Here is an 11,716-nt window from a genome sequence, read left to right as displayed (position 1 = left end):
GCTGCAGGAAGACGGAGCAGATCACGTGGGCAGGGAGCGGAGAGTGGTTACCATAGAGATAGAAGTTACACTTAATTTCTCCAGAGGTTTAACTTGATGCTTTAACTTACGAAGTCAGGCGAGGACAGACTGTTGATAATTCGGGATTTTTGATGGGAAGGTCCTCTCGGTTTTGGTCGCAGGTGATATTGTGAATCTAAGACATTTGTAAACAGATTTATCATGTTTGTGAAACTATTTGTTACAGTTTAAACATTTAGGCCTATAAATGAGCTACACGTGTGTAATGTAGCAGAACTGGAGTCATGTGAATCAGCAGGTTATTTTGATTATTTGTATATACAATATCGATATTTGTGTATCCAACAAACATGTCAGCTCCTTTATTAATACTTCGCCATTCATTTGAAGGGTTGTTTGGGTTATCGAAACCTATTTAAAATCTGTTATGCATATTTAATAACATAATAAAAGATTCAAGTATGGCTAGACTCATATAAAAGATACAAATGTGTCACTGGGTCTTTCAAAAGGTAGTCATATGCACACTTTAGGTACTATTAAGTTCAGTATATTATCTTTTGTAACCTAGCCTGCCACCTCAGTGACAGCTTTGTGTTCTCTCTTAATATCAAGATATAAAAATCTTAAGTAACTACTTACATTATTTGAATTCATGGATCATTTCATGATATAGGTATTGTTCACAAATGATGGAAATGGGTCATTATAATCAAATAAATGTGTATATTTTGGGCTTCAGTTTTGCTCTGCAGCCATTCTGTTGCAACTGTATAATCATGTGTGTACCATTTTATACTTAATGCAGAATATATTTGCTTCGGAAATCGGAAATCAGTAGGACAGATCTTCTCATACCACTGTAAACTAAAGTGCAAAGTTGTGTGCTGACACTGTCAGCTGTCCTGCAACAAATCCAGACACCAAACTGATGTGAAAAGTACTTTATTCACATTATATCAGATTAAAGCCCAATGCTTGTGTTATAAATCCACAAAAAAAGTTGCATTAAAAAAAAAACGCTTTCTAAAATAGCAGGAAAATACCACAGGACAGCAATCACATTTAGCTGTTCATCAGATGTTGACATAAACATTACTACATGCAAGAACATTAGGTAGAACATTCACTGTAGTATTGTACACAGTGTGGAAGTGGTCTTAAATGATCCAGTAAAAAGCCTTACTTGCACACAAGATCAGCTGTAGAGGTAAATGATATGCAAAATTAGGTCTGAAAAGAGTCAGCTCACTTAGGTTTATCAGTTAAGTTGCCTGTACAAAGATGATTCTGAAAAGTACATAAAGATAAGGCACTTTATCATGTACTGAGAGCTGTTACACCCATGTGTTCCCATGATTTATGTTCACTTTTTAGTACAAACAGCAACAATTACAAAATGTCCTTTGAGGAAAGAAAATAAAAATAAAAATACTGCAGGCAAAAAGTGTATAAAACTGCACACCAGCATAAAATCTAGTGATGCACACGTTCATGATCTTTCCTTTCTACTGGACAAAAACACAGAAGTAGTTCAGTGCTCGAACCCTTTGAGAATCCTTTTAATACAAAGTACAAAAACACAGTCAAGAGCAAAACACATTCTGAATGAACAATGTCTTTTGGCACGAATGTGAACGTCAAGGAATAGTTCACCCAAAAATGATATTTCTGTTGTCAATTACTGATAGATATTCTGAAGAATTCAGTTTTCTGTCCATACTATAAAAGTGGGGTCCGAAAAACATCTTTTAAATGATCTTCTTTTGTGTTTCATAGAAGAAAGTCATACTGGTTTCGAGTAACATAAAGGTGAGTAAATGATAACAGCATTCACATCATGAGAAAAAAATAAGGCATTGCGCTTTTAAAATGGGGAAAGACTATAATTAACAACTGTGATGTAACAAAATCCCCATCATTGGCACATCCCATTTCCTCATACATTATGTGAGATCATCGCTGATGATGTGCATAGATTTTTGACTTTTAGAGTCACTGGCAATTGTAAAAATTACGCAATGCAAAATTAATATCCCATATCCAAAATTGATGAGAATATGCAATATTTGTAAATCTGGGGGAAATAACATTGCATTTATTATATACATTGGGATCCAAAAGTCTGAGACCGACATTTACGTTTTAAATTATATTAAAATATTGAAATTGTAATAGTTAACAATATAACAGTTTATACAGTATTTTGCTCAAATAAACACCGCTGTGGTTAGCATAAGAGACTGGTTTTAACCATTGGAATTGGAGTTGGAAAGATTTTTCGAATTGAATCCCAGATTTTCAATAGCATCAGACTTTAAGATTCCACTGTATTTGTGGAAAGATACAAATCTGGACATTTGCACTCATTTATTCAAATATAGAATGCATTATACTGAACCAAATGAGACATTTTCCCCATATAAAGACACCAAATCGCTCTTGTCTTCGCCTTCCTCATTCGGTATCCATTAGGTTAGCGATATTCTTGGCCTTATCACATTATAGTGACTGTGCTGCTATATCGGCTACTCGTCACAAGGCTTTCAAAATACTGAGCGGCCGTAACGTGAGACGACTTGCAGCATGCAGGACATGCTATTTGCAAAGTCTGCCTATGATAATAGAACACCACCACGCACACGCCAGCATTAACACTGATATTTGGGGGAAAAGGCACTGTAACAAAACGAATATGAATTATGCATAAATAAAGGTTTACTGTACATTTCGAAAACCTGCTTTGTGAAAAGCTGCAGCAACAGAGAGACGATCTTGGCAAAGTCAGACTCGTAAATACAGTTTTGGCACATGAAAGAGCGCGTTTACACAGTACAGTACAGCCATAAATACTTTTTTGTCAAATAAATAACAGTCTTAAAAATACTAACCACCTAAAACACTGGATTAGTACATCTGCTGACAGAGCTGAAGGCCTTATGGTCGGTTATTTCATTATCGAAGCCAGTGTGGTCAGAAATGCGACGCAATACTGTATGTGTTAAGACTATTCACATCGGTTTTCCCTCCACTGTAACAGTCGTATCAAATAGGAAGCGCGACCAACAAAATACACTCAGAAAATAAGAAACGCATTTGCTTTACGCATGTCTGCAAGGTATATTATGAGATATTAAAGAAATAGTCCACCAAAAAATGTACATCCTGTCATTATTTCCTCACCCTCAAGTTGTTTCGAAGCTGTATGTATTACTTCTTTTCTGTTGAACACAACAGAAGATATTTTGAAGTTTGTTGTTAACTAAACAGATTTGGTTCCCATTGACTTCTACTGCATACAATGGACATCAATGGGAAACAGATTGTACATTCTTCTACCAAACAAAATATCTTCTTTTAAGGTCCACAGAAAAAAGAAAGAAAGTAATACAGGTCTGGAATGACTAATTGATTGACGACAGAATTGTTATTTTTAGGTGAACTATTTCTTTAAGCACCAGTAAATGTAAATATAAGCTGGTAAAAACAAGGCAAATAGTTGGAAACATGTTTAAAAGTGAAGGCAAGTTCAAACGTAGGAACAAAGAGTTAATAAATGACCAGATATCAGACATTCTTGAAAAAAATGAGGAAATGCCTTTCACCTGCGTTCGATGCTTTCTTCTGAATGCATGACTCGACTCGTTTCGGATGACCTCAACAATCACATATTCTTTTCAAATGCAACACCTTTAAAAACATCATTCCAGATGGTAAAAAGACCATCAGTTAGTATTGGTCCTCTGATATGCTTCTATCATGGACAATTTCTTCCTATTAACCCCTATTCAGATCTCTGTGGCTGCAGCCGTAGCTCCTCTGGGCTCTGCTCTGGAGCTCATCTCGCAGGTCAGAAGCTGCTGAGGATCCTTGAGGAACACCAAGAGAACCGTGATGTTATCACTGGATCCGGCAGCTTTAGCATGGGCCACCAGAGTCTGGGCCACATCGTCCCCCGAGCCTCTGGTCTCCCTCAGGGCCTCCAGGACCAGCCCCGGGACGTCCCCCTGCCGAACCACGTCAAAGAAGCCGTCACAAGCCAGCAGAATGTAATCTTCACTTCCGTTCAGCTGGATCGAGGAGCAATCAGCTTCGTTAGAGACGTACGGCTTCTGGTCAAAATCACCTATTTAGGGTAAGAATAAGAAATTATATAAAAGGTATTTTACTAGCTTGCACTCTTATAATTGCAAAATTATAAATTTAGTATACCCATCTGAACTGATTCATGAACAAAAATTTAATTGACTAAATCTTTGCTACTGAAGTTTGTGCCATTATTAATCCTATCAATGAACAAATAAAAAGCGCATTCTATTCAGTGAAATATTCACGTTGCTGAATATTCAGTATATCACCCACCAACATTACAAATACACAAGAATGTTGTTTTTTGATTTGGTTGAAAGACAGTCACCTATTGCTCTGGAAACAGCGTAGGTCCCATTTACCCGCCAACAACCCATGAATGCAATGCATCCTCCCAGATCCTCGATTCTTTTCTTCTCATCCTGCACAGAAACACAAGCACAAACATTCAAGATACAACCTGGAGCTTTCACAACAGCAAACCCCTATATTTAGCTAAATTCAAAGAATAATATGCTTTGTTTGCATGCATTGCATCGTTATTACTCTATCACTTAAGTATTTATTTCGCAAATCGTGTGCAGAAACGTTGCTCTTAAGTCAGTCGGTGCCTCTCTAAGGACCGTTCCGATACTTTTGGCATTCAGTGGCTGTAGCAACACAGCTAATATTAATTCAGCATGTGGTCAGCAGTCTCTTCCTCTGTCTCACATTTCAGCTGCTCACAGACAACAGACGAGCATCTGATACTCTCTTGTGGTTCGGACTCTATTGGTCAGCAGTGGTTTGTAGAGTGTCGTACCTCTCTCTCAGGTTTGTGTGGGTCCATTAGGGTCACTGGTTCTCCCTGTCGAACCAGCACAGCTTGAGAGTCGCCCAGCCAGGAGACGGTCAGGTGATCAGAGGTCAGTAAGACCGCCACACCAGTGCTGCCGCTGCGCAGACGCTGCACAAGACCACAAGAGTCTTTAATTATGATTCTCATTACTGTATTTTATATTAAAACAGTATTGTATTTTTAAATCAGCATGAACTAAAGTCAGTGAAACCAATACTACCACCATTTACAAAAACTAGGGCTGTCAGTGGATTCATTTAAATCTAATAACAATCAGTCAAATTCAAATCACAATTTATTATGCATTAAATTAAATAATTAATTTAATCATTTAAAACATTTTAATATTATAAATATAAATAATGAAAATTAATTATATCAATATATTTTTTGCAACGAATAATATGATTTAAAAAATAAATAAATAAAAGGTAAAAAAAAATATTTACCTGTTTATATTTAAATATTTTACTACTTTTATACTATTATGTTCAGATTAACTGCACTTAACAAATGACAATATATCTCCATAAAAATATAATTAAATAATATATTTCCATTAAAGTTTAAGTAAAGCTTAATTCATAAAATAATAAATGTCAAGTACATAGTCAAATAATGAATTTTTTTATTGTGCTATTATGTTTAAAATTAATGGTACCGATCAAAATGATTAATTTAATAGATAAAAAAAATAGATTTTAATAAAATAATTTTAACAGAATTTAATATTTTTATATCACAAAATAGTAAAATAATAAATAATTCACATTTTAACTAAATATTTTGATGAGTGGTGCTTATCTGTTATGTCAATAATTTCACAACGCAAAAAAATAATAATCTCATCTAATTTGTTTAAAATATGTATTTACCCATTCATTTTTAAAATACTGCCCCATTTCATTTTACCAAAAAACAATACTTTATTCAACTAACTTCAGTATAATTTAAGTCTTTCAAAAAGTAAAAATAAATAAATCATTTGTTGTTTTATTGAGTGGTATTAACTAGTCCATACAAACTCTCAGGTGCATGTCAGTTATTGTCAGTAAAATGAATTCTTGTTTATGTGCACTGACCGTGCCAGTGAAACAGAAAGTGCTTACTCATATCCGTACCTGTGGAGGCAGATCGAGTCTTGCAGCAAACCTGCAATGTTTTTTTAACCATGTATTCAACCACAGGGGGAAACATGGACTATATTTATCTGTATTTATAACAGCGTAGGAACATTCAATCCACATAACGGTTGCATCTTAAGAAGTGGGAGAAGTGTGAAAAGATTTCTTTCCATCGTGAATTTCCACAAAATGCACCAGCTTGACAAATAAGGGGAAATATAATATAACTCCTGAAACTGATTGTGCACGGTGTTTCAGAAGCAGATGCACTGATAAAACCAAAAAACCTGTTTAAGGGAAAACAAGTGTTCGCTTTGAAGAAAGCCATCGTAAATGTCAGCTTGCTGTATTTGATGCTTATTTTTGCTAGTGCATGTTTAAAAGTGGATTTGTTGTTTCATTTGTGTTGCACATACAAATCTGAGATCACACTGAAAACCAGCTATTTCTTTGTAAATTATTTGAAACAAGAAATAAAAGGTTATAGAAAATCTTAAAAATATGAAAACATTATGATTTAAAATGAGAGGAAATATCGAAGATATATTTAAGGTATTTAAGCAAATCTGTGCTATTGAGCATGTTAATGCCACCTAAACAATTTTACAATTAATTCAGGATTCAACCCTATATGGTGATGGTGGTATAGTTTGTGATGACACTTTTTTTACTGGTGGTCTCAGACTTTGGTTGTTCTTACCTCTCTCTTAGCTTTGATTCTGAACATGTCATCTGTTTGTGTGAAGGTGCTTTTGAAGGCTGTGGCAGCATCACTTTTGAGCTCCTCCTGCTGGCTCAGTATGATATGCAGGTGAGTGGCAGCATATGTGGCAGCATCCACCCCTCCGTGTCCATCAAACACAGCGTAATACTCTCGATCTACACCATCCTGTGGAAAACAGACACAAAATCACATTCATTCCTCAGAGACAGGGCAATACGCATATTCGGGAATGGGGTTGGTTAAATATCTACTACAATGCAAGATGTGGCGGTCTTACCTGCAGTCCTAGAAGCTGGTTAAACTCTCTCAGGATGATGTGACGGTCCTCCATCTTCCTGCGAGTGTTACGAATGGCATGAATGGAGCAGCTGTGTGTCTGTAATGAGGACGACCCGGGACTGGGCAGCTGTTTCTGCCAAGCCATACACACCTCTCTCAAGTTATTGATAAAGAGGCGCTGCAATGGCTCAGACTGTAACACTGCAGAGTCACACACACACACACACTCAGCATGATGCTACAGTGTTTAAACAGAGGTTCATTGAAATCACACATATAGACTGAAATCACGTAAACAATCAATAAAACAACCAAGAACGGAAACTTTTTCTCAGAAGAGATAAGTTGTCAAAGGTAATGTCAAATCTGTCAAATCTTCATGTAGTACTTCTATTTGAACTCTAGAGGGCAGCGAAGCAACTCAGCATTACATTGTCATCTTCAATTGTTTATATTTATTCATTAACTTTGATGAGTATTGTCAGCCTGTTAGTCACATATTTAAATTAGTCATTTTTGGTGGATTTTATTTATTTATTTTCTAACAACAACAATAACTTTATATCAAGACCACAAGAGAAAAAAAAGATGGAAAAATAACGCAAGGCCTCTGCAGAATTTGTAATTCAGTTTTCAGACATTAAGATTTTTTTTTTTTACATATATATATATAAGTTTCTCAATATTGTATTGCTGTTCTCTTTATCATCAGACTTATAATTATTTTCCCAACTTATTGTATTAAAAAGAGATCAATTTAAATGTGACAGTAACCCCAAATATCACAAAACAGAAAAGAACGAGAACCAAATCAAATGAATCACTCACAAACAACTTCCTGTTCATCCTCTGGTTGCTGTTCAGGATCTTTGGGGCAGTAGTGAGGTGAAAGGTCATCTTTAAGTAATTCAGTGACGGCAGCATTGCACATCGCTGCACCCAGCCAGGACGGGGCATTTCTAAAATAAATACACATGATCTCACATATACCAACAGTGTGCTCAAGTGAACTTACACTATCAGCCAAAATTTGGGGTTGTTAGATTTTGTAATGTTGTGGAAAGAAAATGTGTATGCTCACCAAGGCTGTATTTATTTGATCAAAGATACAGTACAACAGTATTAATATGGTGAAATGTTAATATAATTTAAAATATCTGTTTTCTAATTAGATGCATTTTTTATGTCATTTATTCCTGTGATCAAAGCTGAATTTTCAGCATCATTAATCCAGTCTTCAGTGTCACATGATCCTTCAGAAATCATTCTAATATCCTGTTTTGCTGCTTATTTAAAATACAATTCTTTTGTAATATTATAAATAATTTACTGTTGCTTGATCAATTTAATCCATCCTTGCTAAAAAAAAATAATAATAATAATTTCTTTAAAAAAATTAAAAATCTTGCAGTTGTGATTTGCTGTTTTTAGATTAGATTTAGCACTTTGCCTGCTGGAGCAACAAGTGGCAAATGGCTCGAGCACCCACTCATAACAACACATCTATTTAAAAGAATCATTTGGCTCTGTGAGATCTTATCTAATGACATAACATATCATAAAATGACTCCCTTTTGTCCTACTTGTCAAGAGCTGCGGTAACGACATGCACATCTGACCTACACCAAGACACGAAAAGGGTTAAACCTGACAAATCTGCACTGTGCAGACTCTGAATGCGCCACAGCTTCCAACAAAGAGGAAATGAAGTCTAAATGTCAGGAAGTGGGTATAACAATAGTGATTCCACAGACAGGAAGTCTGCCCTGAGAAATGCGTCAGAGGAGAGAGAGAGAAGGATGCAGAAAGAGATAAAACAAAAACTTCATTGTAAATTTCAACTTTAAAACCTCTGCACCATCGCTTTCACTTAACGCTTGGATTGCCACTGATAGTACGCTGGGAAAAAAACACCAAATCTCTTAATCAGCTCACGCATAGTGAAACGTGCTGACCTGGTCCAAATACTGTCAGGAAAACAGATCATGCCAGACAGAGAGCGAGAGAAAGCAAATGAGAGAGAAAGACAGGAATGACAGGAATGAGAGAACGCTCCTCCTCTGGTTGGAGAGGACAGGTGTGTCGCAACATTTCAGGCCCACTTCTGGGCCTTTTTTAAAAATATACGAAGTAAATGGGCAAGCACAAATATGAAGCTGATTTATAGCTTAGATCTGAGAATGTCATCCAACAGGAAACATAAACACAAACCATCCTCTCTTGCATGAAAATAGTGATCAGGGGTTTCCAAACTGGAAACCAGTGAACCCCAATAAGGGACTACATGGAAAAGCTTAGAGAAAAAGTGTATAAAAATAAATAAATAATAAAACATAAATAAATTAATGGATTAAAGTACTAAAAAATATATTCAATATATAAAAATTTCAATAAAGAAAGAAAAATGTAAATTAAAAAACCCCAGGAATTTTACAAGGGAGTGGTGGGGTATCCGTGGAAGAGCTTGGAGAAAAACATATTATATATTAAAATAAATAAACAAAAGAACATAAGGAAATAAATCTATAAAAAATTATAATAATTAATTAATAATTCAAATAAATAAAATAATTTAAGAATAATAATAAAAGAACCCCCAGAGGCCAGGAAGAGAGTGTTAGAGGGTCTGTTGAAAAGATTAGAAAAGTGTAAAAATAAATAATATAAAAGATCTAACTAAAAATGCATAAAATATATTTAATAAATAAAAATGGTTAAAATAACAATATATTATTAAATAATAATACCAATATAATATAATAATAATAATAATAATAATATATAATAGTATTTTAACAAATAATACATAACAGTACAGTAGTGAATAGAGTTTCTCTCCAAAAAATAATATGCTATACACATTCAATATAAATTACGTCTTTATATATTAAAGCACATAGCTGTCTTTTAAAGTATAGAATGAGGGTTTACTCGAGGACGATCATATATGGGGGTCCATGGCATCTGAGCGATTGAAAACCCCTGAGCTACATGATGTGAACACAACTGACCTGGCTGAGAGCAGTCGCAGGCCTAGCTCCAGACTCTCTCCCTTCACCTCCTGCATAGTGACTTTACGGCTGAGTGGAGCGACGGGAAGAGGGTCCTCTGGGCCAAGCGGGTTTACAAACTCCTCCAGAAACCTCTCCAGAAACTTCCCAGCGTCACCTTGCTCCGTGCAACTCATTCTGAGTGTGGATTTGCAACCTTTTGTCCAAAGCAACCTTTGATGCAAACGTCAGGTATGAATTTACAAAAAAAAAAAAAAGAATTATGAATAAATAAATAAAAACATAAACAACCATCCCTGTCAATGTTGTAAAATGAATTTTCCTCATTATTTTAAAGCAAATTTGTTGCTAAAGTAACAGTATAGAACAGAGTAGAATTTATAATATTTAGACATAAATATATAAATAATATATAAACTTTTCTATGCTTTGTGTTTAGGTTAATAATCCACGCAAAATAGAATGTTAAAGCGTTGGCTAATCAGAACACTCGGAGGAGGCCCGCTGTCAACAGTAACCAATGACGTGCACTTGGGGCGGGACTAACTGTTCATCCGAGCTATAAAACACAAGGAGAGATTTTTTTTTTTTTTACGTTTACGCTTTATGATTATTTACATGTTACAAAGTAAGCGTATGTATTGGGATACCACATTTTAGTCATATACTCTTCCGATTTTCAGATGGCAAACTAGAAATACAGAATAGTACACTAAATCAACAGACGTCTTCGCAAATTTCGCAAAACCCAGCAGAACTGACCTTCTGTCTAACCGCAGTGTATTGCATAAAGGAAACTTTGGTTTGATGCATGTCTAACGTTACAAGGATTCATGGTGTAACTTTTGCATGACACCAAACCAGAAAGTGCACACACTGTCGCCATTTGAAAGCAGCACAGCCGGGCCTTGAACTACAAGCAGCAACAGATTAGTTTAATTAACAACATAAAAGAGAACATAGTCGTGCGTAAACGTGCAGTATATACCTTTGTGGATGGTTGGCGTTGCTTTATTCGCCGACACTCCCTTTTTTTCCTCACGAGTGCGGTTTGAAGTGCTCGTGCATGAACGCACGCCCTTTCAGTCACTGCACAACAAAAGCCAATCCATCTGCGGAAGTCGCTGTGACAAACAGGAAGTACAAGCACAGCGAAATAGAAGCGATAAGGATGAACGTGTGATGCACGGAATGGATTTGCCAGAACAGGATGAAGACAATCCGTTTGGTTGTCAGATCGTGTTGGCGGTGACGGACCAATTTTATGAATATTAATACATTCCTTTTAACGTGCTATCCAACGAGCGCCCAGGGATTCACGTAAGGTAATTAATATTCATAAGCCAAGGTTTTACTTCTTTATATGGAAAGAAATGAGGTGGCGATTTTTGTAATAGTGACAAGGAAACATTTTTAATTATTTTTTTCCCCATTATAAATGCAGAGATTCCTTAAAAAACGTTATTCAAACATATTATTCTTATAATTACATTTTACAAGAGGATACTGAGAGATATGGCGCCTTATATTTTTATGTATTTTTTTTCTTAATATTGTTTGCATAATTTGTTCAGTTAAACATCGTAAAATGTTGTTGATTATATACTCTCAATGAACATTGTTCTTAATG

The 11,716-nt window shown here is 35.5% G+C and overlaps 1 protein-coding gene and 1 long non-coding RNA gene across 3 annotated transcripts; one reads left to right on the top strand and one right to left on the bottom strand.

Moving 5' to 3' along the window:
- Positions 1-950: 950 nt before the first annotated feature.
- On the bottom strand, positions 951-11,323 carry ppm1f (protein phosphatase, Mg2+/Mn2+ dependent, 1F). 2 transcript variants are annotated; one of them, XM_026240673.1, is made up of 8 exons: positions 11,075-11,323; positions 10,087-10,299; positions 7,904-8,034; positions 7,074-7,276; positions 6,773-6,961; positions 4,913-5,056; positions 4,439-4,532; positions 951-4,147 (listed from the first exon to the last, which is right to left on the bottom strand). In XM_026240673.1, the coding sequence occupies exons 2-8, from the start codon at positions 10,260-10,262 to the stop codon at positions 3,810-3,812; spliced, it is 1,275 nt and encodes a 424-aa protein (XP_026096458.1). In that variant the 5' UTR covers positions 10,263-10,299; positions 11,075-11,323; the 3' UTR covers positions 951-3,809. The 2 variants fall into 2 exon arrangements, with proteins under 2 accessions (XP_026096458.1, XP_026096457.1); XM_026240672.1 differs by having other exon boundaries at positions 10,087-10,325; positions 11,075-11,322.
- On the top strand, positions 4,539-7,597 carry LOC113068088 (uncharacterized). Its single transcript, XR_003279482.1, has 2 exons — positions 4,539-5,015; positions 6,819-7,597. It is a non-coding gene; the product is annotated as an uncharacterized LOC113068088 (long non-coding RNA).
- Positions 11,324-11,716: the final 393 nt, after the last annotated feature.

This window comes from Carassius auratus, linkage group LG30F, assembly GCF_003368295.1.
Source record: "Carassius auratus strain Wakin linkage group LG30F, ASM336829v1, whole genome shotgun sequence".
In the NCBI taxonomy this organism is placed as follows: Eukaryota; Metazoa; Chordata; class Actinopteri; order Cypriniformes; family Cyprinidae; genus Carassius; species Carassius auratus.
This window is presented reverse-complemented; position numbering and strand designations above follow the sequence as displayed.

What these genes read in the sequence shown, in the direction of transcription:
- ppm1f (XM_026240673.1), bottom strand. Translation starts at nt 10,262, where the DNA reads ATGAGTTGCACGGAGCAAGGTGACGCTGGGAAGTTTCTGGAGAGGTTT. An exon ending in GGATGAACAGGAAGTTGTTT is followed by an intron (nt 7,277 to 7,903) that starts GTGAGTGATTCA and finishes GTGACTCTGCAG; the next exon opens with TGTTACAGTCTGAGCCATTG. An exon ending in CACACAAACCTGAGAGAGAG is followed by an intron (nt 4,533 to 4,912) that starts GTACGACACTCT and finishes GTTTCTGTGCAG; the next exon opens with GATGAGAAGAAAAGAATCGA.